Here is a 14,562-nt window from a genome sequence, read left to right on the forward strand (position 1 = left end):
CATTTATATGCCCCACATGATGTAAATCATGGAAACCCCAGAACAGGTATCCTCAACTCCACATCAACTTTTTTTTTTTTTTTTAAATGTAGCCATCAAATTAAGGGTCCTTTTGGGGGAAAAGGTAAATTTCTTGAGGCATCAAAACCAGGAGCAAAGTCCAAGACCTTGCTCATGGAGGAACCTCACTCAATACACATTCCATTTCAATGGCCTGACCCACTGCACCCTCTTCTCCACCACTAAGGAACGTGAGCATTTTTTTGACAGTGACGGCTTGTTCACTACCGAAGATAGCACATTTACCAAAACTACCCTCCGCCATCCCCACTTGCTTTGGCAGGTTCCTCCTTCAGATCTTAAACAATTATCACAATAGTGATGTCACTCCAGGAGTACTGTAATGTTGTCTATACAAACTCCCAATTCCTTCCCATCTGAACTTTCAGAAAGTCCATATTCCTACTGAAATGTAGCATATGATGGTAAGACCACAAAACCACATTGGTTACCAATAAAGGTAAGAGTGCAGTTTTAAAACTGCATGCAATTTCACAAAGCTCTCTTTATGGCCGCAGCCCCGACTGTCTTTTCAGGGTCTTCCAGCAGTACAAACCACTGCAACATCGGGTTTTGCCTCCCTTAACCTACTCGCCATTTGAAAGCCAAAAGACAAGCAGTTTTGGGAGCCATCCTCAATGTGCCCAAGGTTCAAAACTCAAACTCAACACCACATCAACTTCGGCTTGAAGTTGATTTCCTAAAGATCCACAGATTCTTGAAAGCTCACCACTTCAGCAGCACGTTTACGTTGAATGAGACATCTTGTGAGGCCAGTCCTCCTTCCCACCCTAACTTCAGTTTTGGATTGTGCCCTTCTCACACAAGCATACACCAGTAAAAATGATCCCTTCCCTCAAGGCTGTACTTTTATGCTTCCTTTATGCTTTACTTGGTCATGATCAGTTGTCTTGACTTTTCCTTCTCCTCCCTGCCTTTGCTGCTCCAGGGTGGCTGAAATCTAAAAAAAAAACTAAATCAAATGAAATTAAAAATGAAGTGCAGAGGGGTTTTCAAGAAAACGGGTGCTGGGCAGGAGACCAGAGGTAGGCCTAAAGACTGACACTAAAAAAGCATGGAAATGTCCTGAAACAGGTAAAGGTGTTGCGTGGATGAGAGACAGAAGGTAGGGGATCATCAATATTTTCTACATGGCTTTGAGCAGCATGAACTAACACCTGAAGGCCTGCAATTGTGGGCTGTTATCAAGAAACCCCTGGGTTGCCCTGTGTTTGTCTGTCTATGAGCAGTGGGAATTTTGGAGTGCCCCTCGCTAGATTTTGCAGGCGGACCCATTCATGTGGTGTAACACCATTGCTCATATTGATTGATCAACACATCATTGTGTGCTACATTATGCCCATTTTGGGAAGAATAAAACAGGGAATGCTTCTACAGGAATCGCAACACAAAAATGCTCATTGGATTTAAGCCATGTCTTACCACTTGGAGCCCCAACCGATAAAGAAACACATAGCTATTCGTAGCCATTAGCTTGAGGCACAACATTATTTAAAATTATCTGGCTGAATTAGTTTGCTCTAGAAATAATATGGCTACAGTATTTGTATTCGTACCCACACCCTTCTTTCTAATACAACCTTAAATACCGCTATCCTTTCACTTGGCCACACATCATATCAAGAAAGCAAATCCCTTTTCCACACATTTCTTGCATGTTTTTTCTTTTAACCAAGAACCACTTTTAATCCTTGCAGAAATGGTCTTATCGTGCATCAAATGCTATTTCTTGGAGCTTAATGAAAACACATCAACTTAGCGTATTCGGACTTCAATAGTAAACGTGGAACTGTCCACATCCGACCATTCTTATATAAGACAGCAAGCTTTAAGATGGATAACTCTAGACAGTGCTGCATCACTTGCACAGCCAAATCTACACATAAGATGTATTCAGCGGCCCGTCGGTGAAACACACGGTTCACAGCGCGGTACTCACAAATGCAGTCCCTCTGGTTCTTTGCCAACTCGAAGCCTGGCCTGCATTCGCAAGCTACTCCTCCTTTGGGGGATTCTCTGCAAATATGGGCACAGCCATGTTCTTTGTTCATGCAGCTCAAACCCTCTGAAAAACACCAGAGGCACATCATCGTGTGATACAGCAAGTACAGTGACACAAAGCAGACGTCAAATCACATCTACTGAAACCACCATTACAGAGTAAACAAAAGCAGAGGTCAGAAAAAGATGGATGGCCGCATAGTAACAGCACATTTTTTTTTACTGCAACCTTCTTTTTAATGCGAAAATGCCCACTACATCTAGCTGTAATCTCTAAAGGCAACAGAGAGATGGTACCTATGTGTGCTGCAATTTAAACACGCATTGGCAATGCCAACAGTTTGGGCTTCTTGTGTAGGCATGGGAAAAGCACTTGAAAGGCACTGCCATAGTGGTATTAATTGAAAAATGTCTTAGGTTACCCTGTGACTCATGTGATAAATTGGTATAAACAAAGCACAAAAGAAAAGGTAGCATTACATCTGATAAATTCAAAATTATTTCATATTTAGAATGAATCTTTTTCCGACTGTGTAAAGAACCGGACACTGAAATCAATCAAGTTAACATTTGCATTTAATTCCTCCAATAAACCTGCTGTAGCCACCTTTACAGGGCACGATGGCGATTCCCGTATAGATTACATCTTGATTAGTGCCATACATTGGGAGGTGGCCGTTCGAATGGAAGTACTGAAGCAGACGGATAGTGACCACTTCCCTTTAGTTAAATCTTGTATTAAGGGTGGGGAGTAAAGGATACTGTTGTAAGTCAGAGGGGTAACAGCATGATTACTGTTGTAGGTAATGCAAAAAAAGGTGGTCAAATAGTCATCAGTTGACCAGAATGTCACTATACCTTACATTTATACAAGTATAGATTCCCATATAGTGGGCATTTGTTTGGCGAACTCATCACTCTTAACTGTGGACCCCTCATCTTCAAATGTGGCTGTACTGTATAGAGATATGGTGGAAACTCTGTCCTCCTCCTTTCGAAAGCCAGTAAATAGAATTAGAAGGTATAACATGGCCAAGAAGCGGTGGTTTGATGATTATTGGCCAAACAAGAATTACTTAAGTACATTAGGAAAGTGACTGTTTGACAACTTCCATCTCAGGGGCCTACAGGCTAACTACAAGGTGGTGGTTCCCCGTAAGAAGTCAGTTCTATGCAAATAAATGGGAGGAGTTATTGTCCTACAGTGTGAAGGGCGACCATGTTAATTTTTGGAGGATGGATGGTGGAACCGAAGTTAAGTCGGTGGGTCCTGTTGCAAACCATATTCCACCAGGGGACTGGCTCAGACTCTTCGGCAATGTATATTAGAGCGCCAGGGGACCACTCTGGTGGAGATAGTGCGCGGTACAAATATCCTTTAACATTAACATAAGAAAGAACTAAATGAACCATCTGAAGAGCTTCCACAAGTATCTGGAGCGATATATGAAGATCGGCATTTATTGTTTTCAATTGGCAAACTGGAGGAAGCCATATCTGGGCTGAGGAATGTGAAGGAGCCAGGACCCGTTTGGTATTCCGATTGACTTCCTAAAAAATGAGTTAACAATCTGGGCCCCTCTGTTAGCACGAATGTTTGAGTATGTGTTAAGAATGGGGGATGTCCCTCCATCTTGGCGTGAAGCTATCATAATTCCACTGTATAAAAAGGGAGATAACACAGACCCGGGAAACTATAGACCAATTTCTTTGCTTGATGCGTTTGGAAAGGTTTATGAAAAGGTGTTGCTGGTGCGTTTATAGTGTTGGCTCCATGAGGGCAATCACCTGAATTATCTTCAGGCGAGAATTGGCACTATGGATCAGTTTTTTTAGATTGCATGCAGTCCTGTCTAAATATATTGCTCTCCAAAACACCAGGATCTACATTTTATTTGTGGACCTACGCACAGCGTTTGACAGCGTCTCAAGAAGAAAGCGGTGGTCATTGGTGAGAAGCAAGGGTGTCCCCGGGTTATTGTTGTCTAGTATACAAGCACTGTACTCAATGAATGGAGCATCTGTAAGGTGGAGGTTGGATGGGGAGACCACGGAAACATTTTTGGTACAAAGTGGGGTCCGTCAAGTATGTCTTCTGGCCCCCCCTTCTATTTTGCTTATATATCAATGCAATAATAGAAGATTTGTTCAAACGTGGCCTTGACCCCTCGAAACCTGGAACTGAAAAATTCCCGGGCGTCTTATGCAAATGATGCAGTTATCTATAACTCCCATGGGTTTACAGGTAATCTAAATATCTTTGTAAAAAATGTAATGATCTCTCAATGGAGCTTTTTTGTTTGTTTTTTTAAAATCTCTTTATTAGTATGTCATTAAATTAAATCACAGAAGAATCAAATACAGAAAGGAATATTGAACCAGAGAACACAAATCAAAATTATTCAATTAAAGAACATATCAATAAACAGCATAATCAAATGATCCCTCCGACATACTAAGAACATTCTCATTTTTGTAAATAAAAGAGCAAAATACAACAGTCAATAAAAACATAGAACATACACACAAACACAAACAACACACAGACACCAAACCAAATCCCCCAAAAAGTACAATAGTGAGAAGAAAAAAAAAAGAAGAAAAATTATCTTTCCCCCTCTTCTTTTCCCCTTCCCTATCTCTTTTCCTTTCCTCTACCTTTTCCGACTCCTCATAATCAATGGAGCTTAAAACATCGAAAACTAAGGTGATGGTGTTTGGCCGCAAGCACAGGACATTTTTTTTACTTGCTGCTTGTAATAGACGATTGTGTATTAGAGCATGTTCGCTTTTAGGATTACCCAGGGTACGATTTTCGGAAGGCCTTACATGGACTGTGCACAGCACTAAGGCGGTGACCATCCTAGAAAAACAGTGGCGGAATTCGTAATTTCTTTGGTGCACATGCGAGAGGGGATATTTCACCTGAGCTAAAATTGTATAAAGCCCAGGGATGGCTGTCAACCTCTTACGGGGTAGAGCTATGGGGGTCACTGTATGTGTCCTCAAATTAAGGTGATTGACAACCAGTTCTTGAGGTCTTTGCTTTTGCAGCCAAAGGGAGCTCCAATGGCTTGTTTACATTGGGAGACTGATTTGATGCGCCTTTTGCAAAATTGCAGGTACCAAACCACTAGTATTTTGGACCAGATTATGGTGTACTCCGTAACTGATAAAATATAAGGAAACTATTATTAACTTAAGTAATGTACCTGGAGCGGGAGCTTTACCATGGCTAAGGCACATTCGCGCAGGCCTTGCTAAATTATTGGGTGAACCCTGAGGGTCCTATACTAGGTTCAAAACAAGTTGCTATGATGCAATAACAAGGAATATGAAAAGGGCATGTGCTGCCCTAAAGACAGTTGGTCCCTACCTACTGCTGAAGCAAACAGGGGGCTTCGAACCCTATTTAGATTGTGTGACCCCCGGGTATGCAAGAGCACTGTATTTTCAGCTTCGGACTAACACACTTAAAGTAGCAGTTGTTACTGCAAGATAGACTAATTCTCTGGACACTCAATGTAAGGTTTGTGGTTGTCCAGAGGAAACATTAAAACACTTCTCACTCCTTTGTCAGGGATATCAGAGCTTAAGAGGTGTTATGTGTCGCCCCTGTTTAGATTGAAAAATATTTTGCATATGGAAGCAGCTCGATTTTATTGTAAAAGTACCGCTGATGTGAATGAAGTTTTTACTGCACAAAATTTCTTCACGGGGTCTGGTTAAAAAGAATGAAATTGATTTTATGAGGTTGTGTAATTGCATTTTATATGGCGGTTCGTTGTTTTAATGGTGAAATGTATTATGATTGGTCTATTTTATGTCTGACAGGTATTTTAATGTGTCTAAATTGCCTTATTGTATTGATGCTTTGATGGTTTTGTAACCAAATGAAGCTCGTTTGAACACAATCTTATGTCAATTATAGAACACTGTTACAAAGGAATTTATTAACAATCCATCAAAAAGTGTATGTGATGCCTTTTACAGCTCACGCTTCAATATAAAACATGTCTTACTATGTTATGTACAAATTCATTCATTTACATAGAATATTCAAATACAAAAATCTTTTTGAATCCTTTGGCATTTGCGCCTTAACATTTGTACCTCTTCGAACTGTATACACCATAATGATCTATATATCTTTACCCAACTACTGTTTTATCATTGTGCAAATGCCTATATTATATTGGCAACTATGTCTCACTTCTGCCTATAAGTTTTGGTAGGCCACGTCTAATATGTGATCACTAGTTTCGACGATTATGTTCTTGTGGGCAAAACTCTGGTCTTCTTCAGGGCATACTTGCTGTCAAGAAATAGGACACCATAGTAGTTCTCCGATTCTTTACACAGTGTGCGGTGTGTTAATCATGTTAACACTGCGTGCTCCACAAAACATATGGGTGACTAAGTTATAGTCCCTCGCCTCGGCATGCAGTGCCTTGTTAATAAATCCCACAATTGATGCCGTTCATGCCTACTGATTACGATTCAAAAAGATTTTTGTATTTAACATATATAGTTATTTAGATATAATGTGAAGTATAGTTTTTGGGTCATTAAATGGTTGATGGTTTTTTGCAGAGTGCGTCGTTTGAGAGGGGTGGAGATATATTGACAAAAGAGCTGTTCACCGATTGTTATTGAATATTTTATGTAAATAATGAATTTGTACACAATATAGTAAGAAATGTTATATTAAAGTGTGAGCTGCAAAAGGCATCACATACACTTTTGTATTGTTAAAAAAATCCTTTGTAATTGTGTTCTAAAATTGACATAAGTGTCGTGCACAATTAAATGCAAATGTAAACTAGATTGATTTCAGTCTCGGGTTCTTTACACAGTCAGAAATCGATTTATTCTAAATATGAAACAATTTTTATGGAGCGGTGGTAAGACGGTTAGCGGAACTGTGGGACGGGATCCCGGATGAACCGGAGCCCTGCCCGGTTCTTCGAGTCCTACTGGATCGGGCTGAGAAGCGAGGGCGTATCATGCAAATTTATAAGGCCCTTGGAGAAAGGGAGAAGGGGCGGGAGCTGAGAGTAAAGGAGAAGTGGGAGGTGGATTTGGGATGTTCACTTTCGAATGAGGAATAGGAAAAGGTTTGGGAGTTGGTAAGGAAGTCCTCGAGGAATGCGCGTTTCCAACTGGTTCAATTAAATATCCTGCACAGGGTATACGTAACCCCGTTGGTGCTCAAGGCGATGCAGGGGGATCATTCAGGGGAGTGTCCTAGATGCAGGACGGAGGAAGCGGTGTTCTGGCACATGGTGTGGGAGTGTGGTGCAATCGTGGAGTATTGGGAGGAAGTGCTTAAAGGCATAAATTACTTATTGGGAACTGGTTTGGAACGTCGGCCGGAGATTTGTTTGTGGGAAGTTCTGCCGGGGGGGGGGAGCGTAACGAGCTACGGAATAGAATTGGTTGTTTTTTACTAATCCTGGCAAAACGCCGGATGGAGATTGCATGGAAATCCCCACAGGGCCTGGCAGTCCAACTGTGGAGGAAGGACGTGAGGAGATGGGGGATGGCGGAGGTGACGGTGTTGCAGAATTTGAAGAGGGAGGGGGATGTAGGGGAGATAACGATACATTGGGCTCAGCTGTTGAATGATCTGGCGAGGGATAGTGACTTGCGCCGCCATGAACGACTGGCGGCGGTGAAGGAGTGATGATGTGGGGGGGAATTTGAGGCTGGAGATGAAGGGTGGATTGTCCCTGAGTTTATGGGATTAAGAGAATCTGGTGTCCGACTGCGGTGCCGGGGGAGGAGGAACGATGATGCCTTATTTGGGGAGGGGGAGGATGGGAAGGGGGGGGTCGATGTGGGGGGGGGGATGGAGGGCGGAGTTTTGGTATTTAGGGGCAGGGAGTTTGGGGAATGGGAAGGGAGGGTATGGGAGTTTGGGAATTGTTATAGCAAACTGTTATGAGGGTGTTCTACAGAAGGGGGGAGTTTGGGGGGGGATTTGTTGAACTGTCTCACTTTTTCTTTCTGTTGGAAATCAATAAATAAAGTTTTAAAAAAAATATGAAACAATTTTTAATTCATCCCATGTGACGATACCTTTATGTGGTTCTGGACATTGATGGGACCAGGTGCAAAATGGTCAGAGTACCTGGGAATCTACTAGCAGTGTCTGGAAAATGCCTTAATACGTATACACAAGCCAAAACTGTTGGCTTGCTAATGCTTGTTTTTAACAGGACTTCAGCGAAGGACAGAGATTGTGCTTATAAATCGAGTGGCTGAAGGCATATCTGGTTAAGACATTTTCATTACATCAGTAGCGTGTTTATAGCTCCAATTAAGTCATTAACTCAGAAGACTGCTTTGAAAAAACACCAGGCGCACTTAGATTGCAAAGTTTGATAGTAAGGTTCGAGTAAAGCGATCTCAAAGAGCTCCCATGAGTAGGTGTTTTGTGCAGGAGGGGCAGGAGCCGGGTGGGAATGGCCATAGGGATTAGCATGGGGATGTGCAGTCAATATGTAGGCGAATAACCAAACAACATATTCAAGCTTTGTGTCCCTCCTCATTTGCCATATGCCATTTCTCCCTATTTGTACTCCAATGCAATAATTCCGGCTATAGGTGGCAGAGCCACCTAATAGCCCAAACTAAAAATCAAGTGTACCACTGTGGTGGATTGTATGGGGAATGTTCCGTATTTTCTTTTAATTTTAGGAGCTCTAGCTAATGTACTATACCATGAAAGTCACATCTGCTAAAAGAAAGTATCACTTTCAGACAGAACCCTGCTTTTTTTTACAAACTGGTATTGATGGGTTTGTGCTCAGATGGATCAGCTATTAGGTGCATTTTTGAATTACCAACATCCATAAACAAGTGATTCCCTGTATACCTGCTGCTGGGCATGCGTAACTGGCATGCCAACAGTGTGTAGCCATAATGGGGCTTCTCTTTTAGAAAGGGCTAAACCAGTTTGTTCATTAAAAAGTGTGAACATGATTAAGGTTGCCAAACCTGCTACAAAAGTGGTCGAAGTGATGAGATGGCTCATTCAGCAAGACCTCCGGATAATGCCCTCCAAACGATTTCGAGCAGGCATACATAGAACTGAGGCTATTTTTATTTTTACAATATCTTTTTTACAATAAAAATAAGAATACCTCTGAAAATGAAAAATTGTTTATAATTGCATAATTCTTTGAACCCAGCCATCTGGTGGCAGCTTATAAGTAATTCCTACGTTTTGACATGATGACTGCTGGGATTACACAATCATCCAGCCAAAGTCCAATGCAGTAATATTGTTGGTTTGGTGGACTGTGGCTCATTATTGATGGGGCACGGTATGTATCAATCTGTCTGGGCTCGGTGTACACAACAACCTTGTTGGGTCCAGCTAAGGAAGCCCTTTTTTTAATCCTGTGCGAAGTGTCGTGACATTCCTTGATTGAACTTCCTGGAAATTGGTGTTTCAAAGACCACCCGTCACTTCAATTGCCCCCTTCCACCAGGGTGGTAATTACTGGAGACCTTTCGAAGTAGACAGAGCAAAGGAGGGGGGTGAGGGGGGAGAGCAGGTGCGGGAGTTAAAATTGCCCAGAAGGGAGCTTCAGTACAGAGAGTGATCTCACCATCACCAACGTGCCTGTCCAGCAGGCAAAACACACTTGCTACAGCAGACAGGATTGCACCCTTTAAAACATCCTTGCTGTGGACCAATGCACGGCTCCACTGTTCCTATATAAGGAGGGGGCGGGGAACTCCTCCCTTGGTTTAATCATTTTTGGACTACTGAAAAGAAAGATTCCCCTAAAGCCCAGACCGCAGGACGGATTTGCAAACAAACTTGCACAAGGAGAGGCGCTTGGTCCAAAAAGCGTGCTTTTGCACATTTGGTGTACATCCATCCAGCAGTTAGTTTTCAAATGGCCAAAAAGTAGGTCAAAACAAATTAGTGACATATGGGTCCGGTCCGCGGACTCTTCCTGATTCGGAGGGCGCAGATGCCTCTGGACCAATCAGGGAGCAGCTTGACATTCGCGGACATCATACGCTCCTGCTGATTGGTCAATTAAAAATGTGAGGTGTGTCAAAACCTTTGATATGGACCCCATCTTGGATTTGCATACTACGCCCGTAGTCCGCGGACATCGCAGTAAAAACATTAAAAAACACAACATTGCACTTGTCAAACTAATGAAACAATCTCTGGTGATGTGAGGGGTGGATGGCATATAGCCATAAAAAAGCCAAAAATTGTGTGGTTTTTCTTCTACGAAGTCTGCAAACACCTTCCTGTGAGGCAAACATCTCAGATGTTTGGGGACATCTATGCATATTTGTGCATTACAGGGTCGGTGAAGAGTAGTTTTTGGATCGCTAATACTTTTGACGCCACTCAATGAAAATGCATGTAATTTTGCAATATAATTTTAGACGTGCAAAGCTTGGTGCTGTTTCGCCAAGAGGGGGTAAATTTATTGGGGGTGGGGGGGTCCCAAAATATTTGAAAGGCTTATAAATGTGTTGCCGTTTGACAACTCGGCACAAATGTTGGAAGAAAGAATTTAGACCCTGATTTCAATGTTTTTGCAAAGTTTAGTGGGATTTTGTCAAAAGGGGCAAACTTAGAGGGGGGTCCCAACATTTTTAGATGGCTTATAACTTTGTTGCTGTTTGACAATCTGCATAAAGGTTTTCAGAAAGTTTATAGACCCAACCTTACATGTGTGTGCAAAGTCTGAATTAATTTTGTCAAGTGTGTCCCAAGTTATATTTTTTGTATGTACGTTAAAAAAAAATAAAACATGGATGGATTTGTGGCAAACTCGTGCGGTTTTGCAAATGTGTCCGTGTTTTATTTTTTGAAAAGTGTCATAATGTAGGTACAAAAAATAGTGATATACATTTGGTGACTGAGGTATAACCTGTGGCCATGGCCACGAGGGACCGGTTATGTGGTAAAGTTTTTCGAAATCTTGATAGGTTTGAATGGGAAAAGAAATTCTGCCCATGGCTACAGCTGGAAGGATTGCAACAAACATTCACAAGGAGCATCAACAAGGATCACAAAGCATGGTTTTGCAAATCTGTCCTGCTTTTTACTTTTTTTAAAGTGTCAAAATGTAAGTACAAAAAATTGTGATTTTTAAAAAAAAATGTATTACTAGTTCTTTTTAATTTGTCAACAAACTTTTACACAGTTAAGATACACATTTTGGCTTCTAATGATACATTCATACCTCACAAATTCATAAAAAATAAACAGGTCTGGATACCAGTTTATAATTTTGCAGATTTGCTCGACATCCTCAAATGCCTGCATACGAGTGTCGTCCTTTCTGTTCAAATATTTGATCTGAAAATTCATTCAGTAAGATTACCATATTTCTCACAAAGTTCACAATATTATATCCTTGCATCTGTTTCCCAGTGTAACTGATCCATCGTATAAAAACAAAACATCATTCATATTATCCTTCGTTTCAATTAGACAGGAACTGTAATTTGATTGCAAGTTCTTCATTGATTTTTATGAGCAGCCTTGTCAACAAAAGAATGACCTTAATTTGCGTTCCCCACTTACATATATTCCAAAACCATTCCCAGTGTTACTCAATCACTCAGTACCAAATATCTGAATACGTTGATATTCAAAGTATTGACAGTAATTAAATGTTTAGCTGTTTCTGCCTGAGCTATTCCGTTACAGAATCTGCAGTTGCTTTGATCATTTTGTATATGGTTATACCAGTTCTTTATTCTCTCATACATAGGAATTTGGTTCAGATTGAATCTTAGGTTAATGTCTCGTAATTTACTACACAGGAATTTGAGTAGATATAATTGGCGGGGTAAACGTTTTGTAGTAAATTTTGCATTTTCCTTATAAGAAGGCAATAAAGCAATTCGATCAATTGTCTGACACCAATCCAATTCAAAAAGCTTTCTTTTGGCATGGACAGCCTCCAAGTCCTGCGGTTTCAGCCCCATTTCCCATAATAGAGCTTCCATTCCGTCAAAGTATTTGGCAACTGAGGGAGGGTTACGTTCCTTTATAATATCTTCCAAGTTCTCATATAATGAGTTAGAAGGCGGATACAAAATCTTGGCGAGGTTTGATAAAGAGCGCCAATGAAACCTCGCCGACAAAGATGACAGGCCCAACTCATGCTGAGAATTACATTTGGTAGTGAATTTGCTAATCTTAGGGTGAGTTTCCATAGCCCCCCTGTATTTGATCAAATATATTATTTATCTGCGTTAAGCACATGTCCAGGCCATACAGGATAGATGCCTCTACCTTGAGAGTGTAAAACTCAATCAGTGGTACTAGTGAATATTTGCAATGCTTAAAAGGTATACAATGCGCATCTAAGTAGTTTGAGAGGTCGCCTTTTTTTTCAGCACAGCTTTCCACATTTTTGCGGAGTCGGTATCAACCAAATCACACCCTAGATATTTAATGCAAACTGCACGTGGTACACATTTCATTAATCGACCAATGTAAAGCAGCCATTTATTTCTTGAGATTACAAAATATGATTACCCTCGACTTTGGTATTGGACTGTAAATTATGAGCCTGTGAATACTGAGCAAATAAATTCGTTCTATCAAATATCAGAACGTCATCTGCAAAGCCAAGCCAATGTAGCTTCAAACGACCAAGCCATGCCCGGAAGATGATACCTTGTGCCCGAAAGCTGATACCTTGTGACCAAAAGTCATCTATTTCGCAGAGGTATAAGTTGAACAGGGTTGCAGCCAGATTGCAAGCCTGCTCAACTCCAACTTCTGTCGGTATTGAATCCGTCATTGCTCCCGTCTGATTAACTCTTACCAAGTAAGCGGTGTCCTGGTGTAATTTTGCGATGAGGATAATCAACTGCGATGGAATACCCAACCGGGCCATTTTTTCTCCACAGCAGCCTGCGAAGTACGCAGTCAAATGCTGCTGTAAGGTCAAAATAGGCCATATGTAAGGGGCCAGCATTACGCACTTTCGTTTTCGCAAGCAGATTGGCCAATATGGTTGCATTCAATGTTGTGGCCATCTGAGATCGAAAATCGATCAGAAATCGTGACATGATGTTATTATGATTTATGTGTGCTTGTAGTTCTCTCAAAAGCAAAATAGACAATACTTTGGCCGACGCATCTAAATGCAATTGGTCGAAAATTGTTGGGGTCCGCTGGATTACGTTTTTTAAATATCTGTACCACAATAGAATGTAACCATGATGGTGGCAATTTTCATGTCATGATGATGTTATCGAATTGCATTTTTAGAATTCTAGCCCAAAATTGGGGATTTCGTTTTAACACACAAGGCGGTACATGATCAGGGCCAGCCGCTTTTGAGTTATTCAAAGACATTATTGCTAGTTCAATCTCCTCTAGAGACCATGGAGATATTGTACAGGGTGCAAATAACAAGGGTGTCCTGGGAGTCTCTCTGCTAGACATTAGTCCTGGTTACAAGAGCCTGACCCAGAGTCTTTAGCTCACTTTCATTCACAGAGGAGAAATATCAAAAACATATCAGTCTTTGGCCTGCCCTGGGGCAGTCCAGCACCGAAATGCTAGGCAATTCTCCTCTGAACAAGAGTACCAACAGCAACCCCAGACACGTGTTTCGGTCTGGTTGGACCTCATCAGTAGAGTGGAGCTATGCCTCCCTAAAATTAGTGAGCAAGGGGTCCACGTCTAGATTCCCCTAGTAATTTAGGGTGAGTCCTAAAGTTACTTAAAATATGCAAATAACAAGGGGGGTCCTCGTTTCTTTGCCAGACATTGGCTGAAACATGTCTGGGGATGCTTGTGGTCTCGTGCAGAAGGGATGCGACCTAGCAGTTCGGGGTGGACTGCCACTTTTGGGGTAGGACCAATCCTGATTTGCGTATGGTTTTTCCCCTTCTGTAATGGCTTGGAAGCCTGAAAAATGATGGTCTGGAGGTTTCCCAGAGCCAGCCTGTGGTTATGATTAATTGAAAACTTTCCACCCATCGCCTTTTTTTTATATTGTACAGGGTAACATTAAAAAACTCAGTGGACTCTTGGAAAAGAATACAGTAGGTAACTGGAACTTACAGGAAACTTTTTTTTCCATACTTCTGCAGATATATTTGCAGATGATTCATTCCTCTGTTTATTCGTGTCAGCCCTGAGCATAACCCAAACGGATCGCTGATCGTCGCAACATAAATTAGCAATAATTTTTTGATTGTTACAATTATGACATTGGTGCTTGAATTTAATACAATTATTTCGATAGACATGGCAAAGGATTTTTTTTCTTTGCACAGAACGCTTCCATAGATATATCAGTAGATTTTAATTTTCTCAATTCATGATTTTTAAGTCGTTTTGCTAGGCAATCTCCCTACTATATTTTAGGGAGTGATTTTCTTTTCGTATATCTAGAATATATGCTATCTTTGCGAGTTTGGTTCAAATTATGGTTGTATGCCTATCTAATTGTGATATAACTT

General features: G+C 41.2%; 1 protein-coding gene across 10 annotated transcripts in view; it reads right to left on the reverse strand.

Moving 5' to 3' along the window:
• The window catches only part of SCUBE2 (signal peptide, CUB domain and EGF like domain containing 2), a 1,402,698-nt gene that overhangs the window by 896,634 nt on the left and 491,502 nt on the right, over window positions 1-14,562 (reverse strand). For 9 of the 10 annotated variants that reach the window (XM_069623684.1, XM_069623682.1, XM_069623688.1 and 6 more), the window contains exon 5: window positions 2,021-2,146. The exons of the other annotated variant lie outside the window; for it this stretch is intronic. In XM_069623684.1, the coding sequence (XP_069479785.1) occupies window positions 2,021-2,146 (126 nt within the window). The remainder of the gene's footprint in view (window positions 1-2,020; window positions 2,147-14,562) is intronic. 10 annotated transcript variants of the gene reach the window in all.

This window comes from Ambystoma mexicanum, chromosome 11 (genome assembly GCF_040938575.1).
Source record: "Ambystoma mexicanum isolate Mex_15411 chromosome 11, UKY_AmexF1_1, whole genome shotgun sequence".
NCBI classification, from domain to species: domain Eukaryota; kingdom Metazoa; phylum Chordata; class Amphibia; order Caudata; family Ambystomatidae; genus Ambystoma; species Ambystoma mexicanum.